Raw genomic sequence first — 16,847 nt, 5'->3', positions numbered from 1 at the left:
AAAGTCTCTTTGCAAAACCATCCTCAAACTAATGGTTTAAACTGATTCTATAGCAACAGAGCTGATATTTTCCTATAAGTGTTTTCTTTGTTTAATGTTCTTAACTTAAAATTTATGTAAATGGTAGTTTGTGTTGTTGATACAAATAGGAAGCCAGGTTAATATCACTTGCCATAAATAGATGTGAATTGTAAACCTCAATGTGAATCTAAGCAAGACACAATTGTTAAATTCTAAGTAGATATGAAAAGACATTATCTTTTCATTCTCAAATCTGATTTGTTATGAAAGAAGATTAGCTGATATTTGAAATGGCAATGGTATACTTGTTCTAGACTCAAACTTAATCCTTGATATAGTCAGTAGAAAGAAAATTTTAAAGGAATATCTTTCCTACTGTTATTATCTTCTCTGGCTTTTAGCACTTGAAATTGTACTATGTAAGTGCAACATGCCTGGGAAAGTCAGTTCCTTAAAAATAATTGATTGGTTCTGTTGTCTGTAGTCAAATTAGTTCATTAAACAACTGAGTATTTTGAATAAAAGATACCTAGTACCTGTTGTATATAAAAAAGAAACAAGGGGCTGGGTGGTGGTGCACCTGGCTGAGCATATGTATTACAAGGTACAAGGAGCCGGGTTTGAGGCCCTGGTCCCCACCTGCAGGAGGAAAGCTTTGTGAGTGGTGAAGCAGTGCTGCAGGTGACTTTCTGTCTCTCTCTCTCTCTCTCTCTCTCTCCCTCTCCCTCTCCCTCTCTCTCTCTCTCTCTCTCTCTCTCTCTCCCTCCCCTTTTGATTTCTGGCTGTCTCTAGCCAATAAATAAAGATTTTAAAAAATTAAAAAAAGAAAAAAGAAACAATCCTTTCCTTCAAAGATAGTAGAAATGGCCCATCCATTTGTAAAAACTAAATAATACAAAAGCATATTATGAGAAAAGGTTTTTTTTTTTGTCAAATATGTAGAGTGAATTTTAAGGTTATGGACTCTATTAGTAAGGATCAAGTATACATTTTTGGCAACATCAGTCAAACCCAAATTTTAAAGTGCAAATGTAATGTCAACTAAGGGTATGGCCTACTTTAGTTAGATTACCATTGGCATTTTTTGCCTCTTTTGCTCAGTTTTTCAGTTTTCAGTAGCTAACACCCAGACACTGAAATAATGTATGGGAATTCTTTTCTTTAATTAATAATTTTTTATTATCTTTATTTATTGGATAGAGACAGCCAGAAATCGAGAGGGTAGGGGAGATAGGGAGAGAGAAAGAGAGATACCTGCAGCCCTGTTTCACCACTTGCAAAGCTTCCTCTCTGCAGGTGGGGACCAGGAGCTTGAATCCGGATCCTTGAACACTGTATACATGTGTGCTCAACCAGGTGCGCCACTACCCGGTCCTTGGGAATTCTTATACTTTGCATCTTGAATAGAAATTGTCACTTTATGATTTCTGAGCTCTTAGTTATATTTTCAGACTAGATGACTGGGAATCTATTTTTACACATCTTTTTGTTCATAAAGGTCAGGTCTAAATAAAAGTAGTTGATGTTTCATCCAAATATTCCAGAGAGCACAGTTAATATACTAATTGTCCTTATTATGAGCAGCCTTCAATAGCTTACTGTCAAGTTAGTTATTGACAGAAAGTACTTAATACTACATTTCACATTTGCCAAAGTGATTTTGAGTACATCTCCCACTCTTATTTTATCACATAGCAATTCTTTTACCGCATAATAATGTACTTACTAGATTTTAATAAAAACTCTTATAATAATAACCTATGCCTTACAATTTAGCATACAATCATGTCCTTTTCTATACTGCTTGTTGGGATTTGATATATTACTTATGTTTCCCAATCAGATTGCAGCAACTTTAGTAAAGTTTGCATATACCTTGACTATTTCTTCTGAGATAGGTCCTTGAAAATGACCTAGGGAGTAACTACTGTCGACCTACCACAGTATAAAGCCTGTTTATCCATGCCCTCGTGAATAATGGCCCAAGTAATCTTATCATTGCTTAATAATGAGGAAACAATGATATTTAAAAAATTTCTTTGTTTTTATTGATTTAATTATGAATGACAAGTCCATTGGATAAAAGGGGTACAATTCCACACAATTCCCACCACCAGAGTTCTGCATCCCATCCCTCCATTGGAAGATTTCCTGTTCTTTATCCCTCTGGGAGTATGGACCCAAGATCATTATGGGGTGCAGAAGGTGGAATGCTATCCTTCAGACTGGGAAAGGTGGCATAAAAAACAACAAAGTTCCTTCACTAGTGACGATTTACTTCCCATTTCTTCATGCCAAGGAAGGTGCTGAAAAAGCATGCTCCAGCTCCCAGGAGAATGCTCCTTGGAGGGGTAGATATATATTTTTCATAATCTTTGTAAGATAATGTCTTTGGTAATAGATAATTGTCATGGAAGTTATTGTTGGGCACAATCCAAGACCAAAAGCAATCTGCAAATTATCTGTTAAATGACAGCTCATAACCTTGCTCCAGAGGTTACTGCCCTGGGGGAAAGGCTAAACGGAAGGCCAGGGAGGACATTTTTGTCACCATCTGGTGAGAATAAAGGAAGATCAGTATTCCTTGGATGATAACTGTAGCATATTGTACAAATAAATGTGTCATTGGAACAAAGCAAAGCTTTCATATTCCAAATGACTATTATATGTTAAATTTTTACTTGGAATAACAGATACAGTCTATAGCTATGTTTTTGGTGTACAGAAAAAGAGTTAAAATCCAAGCTGTTATTATGAGCTCCATGAAAAGTTTGGTTTCCTTTCACCACCAAGTAATTTTCCCCCTTAATTTAATCTGCCCATTCTTCTTCTATGCTTACTACCAGACAATTACCTCTCTCATCACTTCACCCCCCTTTTCAGTATGCTTAAAACTACTATTTGAGTTGTCATCTAGTACCTTGATTATTAAGGATAGCAATAAATACTGAGAACCAATTTTAACAAGCCAGCAGTGAGCTCATTAGTGAGTCAGAAGTAATGACAGTGAGGCAAAGTCTTCTTCTTTCTTTTACTTGACCTACCTGACTACCCTCCAATACAAGAGAAACCTTACTCATACTTAACTGGCATCTCACAGATTATCTGAGATATTTTAGATATAGTTCTAATTGTATTTTTTATTTATATAACGAATGCTTTAATTTTACTATATTAGAGAGCAAAACCACATGGTTTAAAGTTATTTTTAGTCCATGTTTCTCAGGGGGGTGATATCTGGAAGAGATTTTGTTTTCTCTCACTTAATACAGAACCAGCTTTGATTATCAGCTAAAATACTAAATCACTATACTGTAAGTAGTCAATAAATGAAGATTTATTTCAGGATGGAAAAGTTATTCTATAGTAAGTTTCATTTAACCTATTAAGGAGGAGTTCAGGTGAGGATAATAAGAGCTGGTTCCAAGAGAATTTGAAGAGCAGTAATTTACATAATCAGAAGCAAAAGCTGAAATAACATTGCTAAATTAAGGTATAAGATTGGTGAAATTTTTGGGAGTCGGGCTGTAGCGCAGCGGGTTAAGTGCAGGTGGTGCAAAGCACAAGGACCAGCATAAGGATCCCGGTTCGAACCCCGGCTCCCCACCTGCAGGGGAGTTGCTTCACAGGCGGTGAAGCAGGTCTGCAGGTATCTGTCTTTCTCTCTCCCCTCTCTGTCTTCCCCTCCTCTCTCCGTTTCTCTCTGTCCTATCCAACAACAACAATAATAACTACAACAATAAAACAAGGGCAACAAAAGGGAATAAATAAATAAAATAAATATTAAAAAATTAAAAAATTAAAAAAAAAGATTGGTGAAATTTTTATGGGACAATAAGTGCACATTTTAAATTATTGACTTCTGGGTCAACCTATAAAATCATACCAATATATCAACCTTTGTAGGCTGGCCACTAATACTATAAATTCACAAAGAGTCAGTGGAGAGGAATCAAGCTATGTGGACTAGACTAAATGCAGATGATATTATTTTCAAACCATGATTTCAGGAACAAAAACAAACTTTTGTATATAGTCCCAGAATTAAACATAATTATCATACTGAGTCTTCCTTTACATATCAGAACATATGATTAGTTAGTCACAAGGTAAAATTCATTGTGTTGGTGATTTGGTGATTGCTTTTTCATCTTAAACTCAAAGTCAGACAAACTGGGGACCGCCCTTTTCTCTTTTTCCCTTGGTAGCATTATTGTTCAAAAGACTTGACTAGCACTGTGCTTAGCCTTTGATATCACCTGTGCTGGCATCTAGATGATATGGTTTGATCTAATATGGATCTGATGATTATGGTCTCCCATCCAAATTGGCTTCCAACAAGAGACTCAGCCATATGTGGCTTCCAGTTCCTAGTCCGTATGCACCCTTGACTATATTCCCTTGACATGACAGCAGGAAATTCATAGTAGGACAAACTCTCTTACTCTGTCAGCCCACCTTTTCAGGGGGTCTTTTCTGCCTTTCTGGAGACATACAAACTCAGCTGAATTCTTTTATTATTGTCTGATGGCTAGGCAGTAACCTCTACTGCTCTTCCCTGTTCACTACCATCTCTTTAACCACCTAAATTCACTATGTAAATAAAACTATAAAAAGGAACATAATGTATTTCTACTTTAAACTTTCATTTTACTTAAATTTTAATGAGATCAAGTACCATCTATCTTTTGCAATAGGAGCTATATTAGATTGGAACCATCTACATACTGAGAATGAACTAGGATCAGTCCCTTTGATGTCTTATTTATTTATTTATTTATTATTGGATAGAGACAGAGAGAAATTGAGGGGGTGAGAGACAGAGAGACACCTGCAGCACTGCTTCACCACTCATGAAGTTTTCCTCTTGCAGATGGGGACCAAGGGCTTGAACCCATGTCCTTGCATACTGTAAAGTATACACTTAACCAGCTGTGCCACCACCTAGCCTGTCTTTTTTTTTTTTTTTTTCCTCCTCCAGGGTTATTGCTGGGCTCGGTGCCTGCACCATGAACCCACCGCTTCTGGAGGCCATTTTTTCCCCCTTTTGTTGCCCTTGTTGTAGCTTCGTTGTGGTTATTATTATTGCCCTTGTTGACGCAATTCGCTGTTGGATAGGACAGAGAGAAATGGAGAGAGGAGGGGAAGACAGAGAAGGGGAGAGAAAGATAGACATCTGCAGACCTGCTTCACTGCCTGTGAAGCGACTCCCCTGCAGGTGGGGAGCCGGGGGCTCGAACTGGGATCCTTACGCCGGTCCCTGCGCTTTTTTTTTTAACCAGAGTACTGTTCAGCTCTGGCTTATGGTGGTGCGGGAGATTGAACCTGGGACTTTGGAACCTCAGGCATGAGAGTCTATTTGCATAACCATTATGCTATCTACCCTTTGCCCCTGTTTTCTTTTTAAGGGTGAAAGTTATTTTAATATAATACTCAGAAAAAAACTGCAATACAGATACATTATTGCTGCATGTGCATTGTTATAAATACATGTTATTATAAGTGTATGGTTCATTTTTAATTTTGTTTATTTTTGCAAAGCTGGTGTGTGATTTTACTATGCCTGGTCACTTTTTTATTCAGTCAGAGAATGAGAGAAAGGAAAGGAGAGAGAGAGAGAGAGAGAGAGAGAGAGAGAGAAAACATAACAGAGTACTAACATATCCTTAGAGCTTCTTCTGGTACCATAGCGTCTCCTGTGTGGTACTAGTGCTTGGATTAGGCTGTGAACATGTCGAAACACCTGCCCCACTTGGTGAGATATCTCTCCAGTCCTATAGCACACTATCAAGTATTTATTATTACAAAAGCAAGAGCTTTAGAGTGAGAGAATGAGAACATCCATCTGGCATGTGTAGAGCTGAAGACTGACTCCAGGACCTCATGCATGCAAGTCTCCCCCTCTGCTCTCAGAGCCACCTTCACAAATTCATTTATGAAAATTAGTAGTTTAATATTGATTTACAAAATTATAGGTCAACTGCCCTCATAGCAGAGTTCTAGATCCCCAGTCCCTCTATTATAAGCTACCACAGTTCTCTGAAGGTTGCAGACATGGTTTAACTATCATCTCTACAACTATCTGTCTACATTTGTATATAACTGCCCCCTTTTTTCTTCTAGATCCAATCCTCTCTTCTCCAAGCCACACGTAACCCTATTACTATATCTAAATGTTCCTCCCTTTTTCCTCCTTTCTCTCTGGGTCCTGATGGAGTTGGAATTCAAAACCCTCTTGTCCTCTTTCTCCTATGACTTCTCCCCCACTGGGAATATGAATCAATATTGTTTTTGGGGTGCAGGAGGTAGGAGTTCTGGATTCTGTAATTGTTTCTCCACTGAACATGGCCATTGGCAAGTCAATCCATACTCCCAGCCTGTTTCTGTCTTTCCCTAGTGAGGTAGAGCTCTGGAGAGGTGAGGTTCCAGGACACATTGGTGAGGTCATCTGTCCAGAGAAGTGTGGATGGAATCATGGCAGCATCTGCAACCTGGTGTCTGGAAGGTGGCAGGACGTAAAGTGAGACAAAACGGTTAATGAATAGGAATCAAAAAGTAGGAACGGAGCAGATGACATTCGGGATCATAGGGTGGAAGAAAGTGAGGAAGTCAATTTTAGGCATTTTCTAAGGACCCACAACTAATATAGTTTTTGCTTGAATTTGATAGCTAGCATGAAGTTGGATAAAAGCATTGTCTGAGAAAATGGTGTCAGAGTAGAGAAAAGGGCTAGAAAGTTGGATTAGGGCATTGGGTAGCTCTTATTCTTGAAAAAAAAAATCTGTGGATAAAATTGACTATTTACCTCCATCCTTCTGACCCAGGACCCATATATATATTTGGCACCAGAGCCTGTGTAACCTCTGAGTCCCTATTGGTCTGAGCTCGCAGTTCATGGTCACAGCTGGGAACATTGCAGTTTGCACTCATTTCAGGACCAGTTTTCCTCGAGTGGCAGGGCAGGATACCTCGGCCTCACTTCAAAGTCTGGTGCAGTCCCTACCACAACTGATTTATAGTAAGGGCAAGGCCTAGGAAGGCCCACAAGACCTCCATGAATTCATACTGATTTTTTTGTGTGTGTATGTGTGTGAGTGACTAGTTAGGAATATAGTGTTTTCAGTGTGCCCAAATGAAAACTTAGAGATAATATATGGCTAATATTTTTTATAATAACATAATTATTACTATTTAAACTAAAAGAGATATTATTACTAAATTTTATTATCTTGCTTTCCTGAATCCACTAGGAACTAAATTAATATGCATCTCGGAGTGTAGAAATACCAGAAATTTGTGAGAAATTGATTTGGTAGAAAGGGAACAGCTTTAATCTGGAATTATCTAGGAGATTGAGAAGGGCTGCAAATATGGCAACTGGATTTTCAACTGCCTGTTCCCACTCTCAAGTTCTCTTGTTATCTGTAATTCTCACTGGTCTGATTACTATATCTCAGATCTACCAGAACACTTGGAAATGTTAGATTTGATCCTGGGATCTTGTCTTGCTGTGATAGAACTTCCACAAGTAATTGAGAGACTCTTGGTAGTACCTGAGGTTAAAATGTACTTTTAGTATTGCTGATGAAGCTGGGAAATACCATTATTTATATAAGGAACCAATAAGGAATGGTTGCATGAGCTACAAATGAATTATCCAGAGAAGCACAAAACCCTGACTAGCATTCAGATAAACATAAAATCAGTTTGGCCAAGTTTGAGAAGAAACGGATTCTCATTTGTCCTGAGTGCAAATTGATTCAGTCACATTAAAACGTATTTGCTAAAATTTGGGAACTGGGCTGGAGAAAGAGCTCAATAGGTGGGTGCCTGCACTGCCATGTGTGCCACCCAGGCTTGAACCCTGGCACAGCAACCTGAGGAAGTTTTGATGCTTTGGTTTGTCTCCTTCTGTTTGCCTCTGTCTGTCTATCTGTCTATCTTTTTCTTCTTTCCTTCTCCTTTTTCTTCTTTTTCCTTCAGGGTTATTGCTTGAGCTCAGTGCCAAATCCACTGCTCCTGTCAATTATTTTTCCTTTTTTTTTTCCTTCAGGGTTATTGCTGGGGCTCAGTGCCTGAACTATGAATCCACTGCTCCTATGACCATCTTTTTTTTTTTTTTCCATTGTTGTTGCTGCTGTTCTAAAGGAAAGAGAAAGATTGAGAGAGGAGAGGAAGACAGAGAGGTGGAGAGAAAGACACCTGCAGACCTGCTACACTGCTTGTTAAATGATTCCCCCCCCCCCACAGGTGGGGAGCTGGGGCCTCGAACCAGTATCCTTGTGCTTAACCCAATGTGCTACCTTCTGCTCCTCCCACCTCCCTTTTTTATTGGATAGGACAGAGAAAAATGGAGAGAGGAGAAGGAGATAGAGAAGGAGAGAGAAGATAGACATCTGTAGACCTGCTTCTCCACTTGTGAAGTGTCTCCTCTGCAGATGGGGAGTGGGGATTGGAACTTGGATCCTTGCACTGGTCCTTCTGCTTAGTACTATGTGTGTTTAACTGGGTGAGTCACCGCCTGGCCTCTTCTGTTTCTTTCTCTCTGTCTCTAATGATAAAGTGACCCAGAGCAGTGGAAACCTGCATGTGCCAGACCCTGGCCATTACTACTGCAGCTACTACTATTGCTAGGTTATTACTACTGCGGCTACTACTATTGCTAGGTCATTACTACTGCGGCTACTACTATTGCTAGGCTATTACTACTGCGGCTACTACTATTGCTAGGTCATTACTACTGCGGCTACTACTATTGCTAGGTCATTACTACTGCGGCTACTACTATTGCTAGGTCATTACTACTGCGGCTACTACTATTGCTAGGTCATTACTACTGCGGCTACTACTATTGCTAGGTCATTACTACTGCGGCTACTACTATTGCTAGGTCATTACTACTGCGGCTACTACTATTGCTAGGTCCTTACTACTGCGGCTACTACTATTGCTAGGTCATTACTACTGCGGCTACTACTATTGCTAGGTCATTACTACTGCGGCTACTACTATTGCTAGGTCATTACTACTGCGGCTACTACTATTGCTAGGTTATTACTACTGCAGCTATTACTATTGCTAATAGTAGCGCCCAAGGGCCCAACTGTTTTACTCCTCCTCACTTTCCTTAAGAGACCTCTGAGTGAGTAAAGGAAACTGTGAAGCAACATTATGATGTGTCACCATCTATTTTAGATAGGGAGAAAAAAATCACAAGATAATATTTTAGATTCCTAACCTTAGAGACTTTCGGACTTATGTAAATGACCCTCACCTGGAATCACAGTTGCTACTTCAACTGGGTGTACCCTTACTACATGTGGTATATCTCCTCTTTGACGGTTATCTCTTCTGTTCCGTTTCACTTTTACCTGATACGAGAGTTTAATTTTCAAAATGTCGGTCATGATTCACTAACGTGATTTACGGACTCAAGGACAGTACAAAAAACACAGTTCGGAGATGCACTTGTGTGTATATGAGTGGGTAGACAAGTAACTGGAAGGCAACTATTGCAAATTGCTTTTGAAGAAGTGGCCACAGTGGGTGGTGGTTCCCAGGAACTCCGTTTTGTAATGCTCAGGCTGTTTTGACTTTTGTTTGCCTGTTCTACTAGAAATTATTTTAAAATTTATATTTTACAAAGTAAGCATTTGAAAGTATTTCAAAAGCCAACAATTTACCGGGGTTGAGAGCATAGTGACCAGAGGATCCTGAGAAGCATAAATTTGAAATTCCACTGCATTAAATTAGTTGAGTCATTTGTAAAAAAAAAAAAAAAAGACACTAGCTAACTGTCTCTTTTTGTGTTTAGGGCCACAGATGAGCACATTCTTGTGGCAAGGTAGAGTGAAATCCGTGTGATATCCCTTTCAAAACGCAATCACAAATCAAAGAACTCTTGGCCATGCTGTGAGATTTTTAATGGTTCTTATGAAATGTTAACTCCACATATCAAAAACACAAACCAGTGAACGTAAAAGTGATTTAAGAAAAAAACAAGCTAAGTTTCAGAAAATTCAAAGTTAATGTGCCTATAGCAACACCATCTTGGCTACATTACATGCTTTCTAGTTTTGGATATGTTTGAGACAAATAGCTGTGCTTTCAGAATCATTTCTGCATGAGCACCATGGTGTAAATAAGATGTGTGTACCCTCGACTACCGCTACGGGCTGTATAGATGTTTCCAGCTCTTTTTTCTGCTGTAGAACTAAATTATTCCTGATTTACCTTGACATTTTTGCCCTAAGGATAATTTACTTAACCTCACTTACTGGTTTACTAGTTGATGCTTAAAAGGCGCTAACACTGTACCTTGGGAGGATAGCTTCTTGAAATTAGAAATATTAAAGCAACGTGCTAAATGCAGATGAACTACAACTAGATTATTTTTGTGTGAGTTTCTTGAATAACTCAGTAAAGATATGATCACATTAAATTTGATGGTGCAATATACAAGTTTTTCAGAAAGCATGTATATGAGTCATTTATTTTTAAAGCCAATTTATTTATTTATTTGTTGGATAGAGACAGAGAAACTGAGAGGGAAAATAAGGAGGGATAGAGACAGACAAAAGCAACACTGCTTGTGAAGCTTTCTCCCTGCAGCTAGGTACTGAGGGCTTGAACCCAGGTCCTTGTACATTATAATATGTGCATTTAACCAGGTGTGCTATCAGCCCACCAGCAAAGTTCTGTGTCCCCACCCTCCCATTGATAACCACCAGTTTTTCACAGTCTTAGAGACAGATTGTCTGTTTCCCTCTCCTCTCCTCTCCTCTCCTCTCCTCTCCTCTCCTCTCCTCTCCTCCCCCCTCCTCTCCTCCCCCTCCCCTCCCCTCTCCTCCCCTCCCCTCTCCTCTCTGTTCCTTTCTATCTTTCTTTCTCTTTCTTTACAAATTTGTGCCAGTTCTCTAGATTCCACATATGGTGAAACCATGCAGTAATTGCCTTTCATCTGTGTTTACTTTGCAAAGCATAACAATCATTTTAAAAAACTACTAAAACTCTTGCTAAAGTGATTATTATATTCAAATTTACTTTTATAGAAGCTCAAACTTGTGTGGATGAAAGGAAAGAGGGACTTTAGAACTTTTCTCACAAAAGGGAAAATTAAAAGGCAAGTAGTATTGAAGAAAGCACAGTAAAAATTGAGAGGAAAAGACCGACAGGAATGGGGATAAAATGCATCCACATGTCTGAAGACCAGATTCCATTCTTTCTGAGGTGGAGTTGAAGGGTGACAGAGACAGTTGGCATGTGGCTACTGTAGCGATCAAGGACATTCCTTTATTCGGTAGATCTAGATTCTTCAAAGTTATGGCCACTTCTGGCTATGACATATCAATCAGAGAGAGAGAGAGCAGCTTATAGGCAATTTGACATCCAGCAGCCTAACTTGAAGTGGCAAAATTGGTGTGACCTTATGATGAAAATTCAGAATGAAATATATTTGTATCCTGTTTACATCTACAGTGACATTGAGATGGAAATTATAATTTGTAATGATCAAGAGTTTGGAAGTCACTTCTTTCTAGCTCAGAGATCTCTTTCTTTGTTGCTCTATAAGTGTGCATACTTAGTATTTTCATTTAGAAACTTTAACAAAATGAAAACTCAAATGTGTGGTTTAGAGCACAATAAATTACAGATGTAAAATGTTTGATAGTCTTTACTGTACATATCTGAAGCCTAGCTTTTTGGTGGCCACAGTATGGAAGGCACCACTGCCTCTTGGTGGTGTCCTATATAATCAAAGGCAAAATATCTGAATATTATTTTTCCCCCAATGTCATAACAGGTAACATTATATTACTTAGAAGTCTGGGAAGTAAAGGAAAAGCATTGTGCGGCTCATATCATAAATTTTGAAGTTTATTGCGTATTTTCTCATAATAGATGGGTGCTTGATTAATGCTCCCCCCCCCAGAAGTTTACCTTTCTTCATTAATATTACAACTAAAAAAGTAATTAGGGTCTTGGCTAACTTCAGAATTTATCATCCATAGCATCTGCAGGGATTGCCGTGTCCCAGAGAAAAGTCCGCCAGATCAGCGATCCTATTCAGCAGATCCTAATTCAGCTGCATAAGATCATCTACATCACGCAGGTCAGTGTGCTGGCTCTTTATTGCCTTCCCATCATAAATACAGGCTTTGGGGGTGGAGGGTAAATAGCATAATGGTTATGCAAACAGACTCTCATGCCTGAGCCTCTAACATCCCAGGCTCAGTCCCCTGCACCACCATAAGTGAGAACTTAACAGTGTTCTTGAAAAAAAAAAAAATATATATATATATATATATATATACAGGCTTTGTATTTTTTTTTTTTCTGCTGAAGGATTGCTTTGTGGAACTTTTGAATCGAGTGGATATTTTCTGATTATCCTCACGAAGCACATATATTTGGAAGCACTTTGATTTAGCAGAGCTATGAAAGGTAGTTTGTGATAAAAACAAAGTATGTCAGCTTCTTAATATGTCCTTTCACTGTTAAGAACTAAACCCAATGGCCCCTGAATGTATGCTTAGCGTGGGCACAGGGCTGGGCTTTTGAAGTAACTTCACTATGAGAATTAAAGAAGAAAATAACACACAAAAGGCCAGGAATGTGAAAACTACTTCTTTCTAGACCTCAGTGATTTTTCTTCTTCTTTTTTTTACTCAAGGCATATACTCTCCAATCCAAACTGGATCTTTTTCCTAGAACATTCTTAGAACCGAATCTGTCTCTGTAAGTTTCTAGTTGGGAGACAGAAACCTTCACACACACACACACACACACACACACACACACACACACACACACACACACACACACACACACACCTTCCTTATCCCAGCGTGAGGTCCAGACTGGAGAGGGTTAGAAAACTTGAAAGACATGCTGTGCTCAGAAACCTTACAGGGAAGCCTCTTTTGGGGATTGTGTGAGAGGTCTTGGTGTGGAAATTGCTGGAAGTCAGTGTTTTGAGGATGGTCTGCTGGGAAGTGCCATCAGTGGGAACAGAAGAGGATGCCCATGGTTAGGCGCTGCTCCATGGAGCTCCCTGGGAAACCATATGTAGGACTGGCACCACTGAATCTGTCTGGTGGTGAGCAGGCCTACATTACCAGACTTAAAAAAAACCTGCTCCATGTACCTCCTATGCTCATCGGTGCCCTCTACTGGTAAAGATGAGCATTTGGTAGTGTCACAGACAACGGTGAAGGGTGAATTTGGAGCTGAGTAAATTAACAACTTACATGCTTAGTTTGGTGGTTGAGGCAGGGGACTCTCTTTTTGTGGACCTATCCACTTCTAATTCCGTACTGTTTCCCTTTGGACTTCTATCTTCAAAATGAGGAGAAGGCTAGCTCTGATCTATCAAGTCTTCCCACACCCCCAAATTATTCTTTTCAGCTACCCTCAGGACTTATCTTCTGAGAGATTCAGGAGTCTAAAATTGATACCCCTCCCCATTTTCTATCATAAGTCTTAGGCAATCACATAGAATTTTCTTTTTTTCTTTTTAATATTTATTTATTTCCTTTTTGTTGCTCTTGTTGTTTTTATTGTTGTTGTAGTTAATATTGTTGATGTTGTCATTGTTGGATAGGACAGAGAGAAATGGAGAGAGGAGAGGAAGACAGAGAGGGGGAGAGAAAGACAGACACCTGCAGACCTGCTTCACCACCTGTGAAGCGACTCCCCTGCAGGTGGGGAGCGGGGGCTCGAACCAGGATCCTTAAGCCAATCCTTGTGCTTTGCACCTCGTGCACTTAACCCGCTGTGCTACCGCCCGACTCCCCACATAGAATTTTCTACCTGATTAAAAGAGGGCAAAGGGGTACGAAGAGGCATGAGGGGTTGGTAAACATGGCACAATGTAACCTGCCACATCTCTGTTGAGGAAAGATAATATATTTAAAAATGCATCTCCATATACATACTGATGGAGAAATATGTGGAATGCTTTCTTAATGTTGGTATTATGGAAATAGCTTTAAATGGCTTTTCCCCCCCCTTCCCTCAGTGTTTAACCAATCATTGAGAAAAAGTATCCTGTGGAATTTAAATATAGTTTTCCATATGCCTGTCTTGCTAATTTCTATATACTAAAAAAAATTAGTGGATATATTCCATTTCTTTGTTGGATTTCAAAGTAGTTGAAAGCAAGACTGAAACTATTATAAATTGCTTATTATTATGCCCTGGCACTGCCAGCATAACAAGTGATTTCACGGTTTTTGGCAAGTTGGCTTTCCTTGCCACCAGTTCAGTTGTAACCATTGTGGTTGTTAAAATATATTTCCAGAATACTTTAAAGTTTATGACATTGCACGTAGGAAGGAATGAGATTTTCCTCTGGGGAAGTTTAAATTGCAGTGCTAGTCAAAGTCAATACCTTTCAAATACAAGAGATAACTACACGTTTGAACATTAGACTGGCATATTTGCTGCAGGGCAATGACCAAGATGCAATGTCTCTCTCTGCTAATTACAAAACAGAACTGTTAAAAATAAGATGGAATTGGCAAAGCAAACAAGCCCCAAGCCCCTTCTCATTGGCATATTTGTTTACTAGTCAGGCTGATGCTGTGGAAGCTGCCCTGAGCTGCAGGGCCAACTCCCCACTGACAGCCAGCAGATGACCTGATAGATACATGCTTACTTTTTGGCCAGTGGTGGCCTTTCCTGTCCAGTTTCCATAGCAACAGATCTGTGGAAATCATCTAAAAGCAACCATTTTCCAAGGCAGGTTGTTAAAAGGCTTACCCTGCCTTCACTGATTTGACATCTGTTTTCATCAACAATGAGATAGTAATCTTAAGACCAGCAAGCTGAGAATGAAATCAATGGTTCATTTTCATTGCTAGAAACCAATATCAATCTTTGCGCATAGAAAGTGACCAAAGTACATGTTTCCTTTTAGTGGGAGTTTTGATGTGTTATTGCTTAGGCAAGACCTGTGAAGCCATTGGAGCACTTTGAATTCAACTCAGGATTTAATTGTTTTGTTCAGGAAAGGCTTATGAAACCAGTATATAAACTTGAAAATATTCAGATGTCTATCACCTGGAGAACAGACAGGCGGCTTGGTTGGAGTGCCTCCCAACTGCCATCTTAACCACAGTCACTGAAACCCTAAAAAGTTGTTTGGTACATCGGTGTACTGTCCTCAGATGAAAGTCATGCCTGACCATCACCAGGAAAGGTTTTTTTTTAATTCACTTATTTATTTGATAGGACAGAGCGAAATTGAGGGGGGGAGGGAAAACAGAAAGAGAGACATCTGTAGACCTGTAGCACTGCTGCAGCAACTTGTGAAGCCCTCCTTCCCAAACACACAGGTGGGAGGCGAGGGGCTTGAACCTGCGTCTTTGTGTATTGTAATGTGTGTGCTCAACCAGGTATACCACCGCCTGGCCTCATCAGCAAAGTTTTTATAAGGATATAGAGGCATATCATGTTATATGAATAATTATGGCTTTTTGGGAGTATTTTAATGAGAGGTATGATATGGGTAGTTGTGAGTACTGGGGTAGGAACCTAGGCACCTCCGTCTTGTAAAGTCTACTACTGAGTTATGTCGGAAAAGCCTTGTCATTGCACTAAAGTAAAAGACTTTGGGGGGGGGGAGGTGGAGTACAGATCCGGGAAAAGGATGACAGAGGGCCTAGTGGGGGTTGTACTGTTATGTGGAAAACTGAGAAATGTTATGCATGTACAAACTCTTGTATTTATTGTCGACTGTAAAACATTAATCCATAAATAAATAAATAAATAAATAAATAAAACAAAACAACAACAAAAGAAAAGCCTTGCCTTTCCTTTTGACTGATGGAGCATGTGCAGATCTTGTTAGACTGTCCTAGGGCAACACTGCCCTCTGGTGTTTGATCTAGGAAGTGGCACCTTCTCTTTGATATTAGAGAATTATCAGATCCCAAGTCGAGTCTCCAGGCACTTTCTCCCTTTTCCACTCCAATCTATTCATAGGTAGCAAAGTTTGCACATGCCCATTCCTTCATGGTCAAGTCAGCCCTATTTTCAATTAAATTCATCCCACCATTACTAATCTCTTATTCACACATGCATTGTTTGTACTCATTTTCTTTCTTCTTGCTTCCAACTTTTTGCTTCTTAATACTGGCAAATCTCTGTCTGACTCTTTTAAAACACATTTATTGATTTCCCCATTTCATTGCACATGAAAGAAACACAATACCTGTGGCTGCTTTTGGGTGGCAGCTGTCACAGTTGGGTCAAGGTAAAAGAAAGCTGTGATATTGACGTAGATGGAGACCAGTAGAGGCACAGTGCAAAGCCCCTTTCAAAGTATACACAAGAGCTTCAGAACCTCTACAGTTGGCTCATTCCTGTAATTTAACCTAAGCTGACTTAGGTGAAGTCAAAGACTTGACTTGGATGGAAGACTGAATTTAAAACATTTTAGTTGCTGTTTTCTATCATTCCAGTTCTTCTTAATGAGTTTCTTATTCTGTTGTGTTTCGGGTGAAAAATAGTTTTTATTTCATTCTAAAATCTGTTAGACTCCCCACCCCCACAGACCCCACATTTTTTTGTTCTGTGGTTACCTTTTTTTTTTTGAGTCAATAAATGAAGCGAGAGAAAGACCTAAAAAGACACCTTCAAGTACCTAATGAAACAGTTTCTATTTTGACCTAGATGCCCTCCCTACCTCCGATGACCTTTTATATACCTCCTCCAGCCCTATTTCCTGCAACTTGAATGAACACATGTTTCTTGTATCAGTCAGATCTTAATTTATCCTACTCTAACAGCACAGCTGAAATTCCTTGATCTGACACACTGTC

At 39.4% G+C, this 16,847-nt stretch overlaps 1 protein-coding gene across 7 annotated transcripts in view; it reads left to right on the top strand.

Moving 5' to 3' along the window:
- Positions 1-16,847, top strand: part of NEK10 (NIMA related kinase 10) — a 189,548-nt gene that overhangs the window by 141,796 nt on the left and 30,905 nt on the right. For 4 of the 7 annotated variants that reach the window (XM_060180447.1, XM_060180451.1, XM_060180450.1 and 1 more), the window contains exons 23-24: positions 9,836-9,865; positions 12,033-12,133. In XM_060180447.1, coding sequence (XP_060036430.1) covers positions 9,836-9,865; positions 12,033-12,133 — 131 coding nt within the window. The remainder of the gene's footprint in view (positions 1-9,835; positions 9,866-12,032; positions 12,134-16,847) is intronic. The other 3 variants (XM_060180452.1, XM_060180448.1, XM_060180453.1) reach the window with 1 other exon arrangement.

Source organism: Erinaceus europaeus, chromosome 21, assembly GCF_950295315.1.
Source record: "Erinaceus europaeus chromosome 21, mEriEur2.1, whole genome shotgun sequence".
Lineage (NCBI taxonomy): Eukaryota > Metazoa > Chordata > Mammalia > Eulipotyphla > Erinaceidae > Erinaceus > Erinaceus europaeus.
The sequence above is the reverse complement of the archived record's forward strand: the minus strand, read 5'-3'. Positions and strand labels throughout refer to the sequence as shown.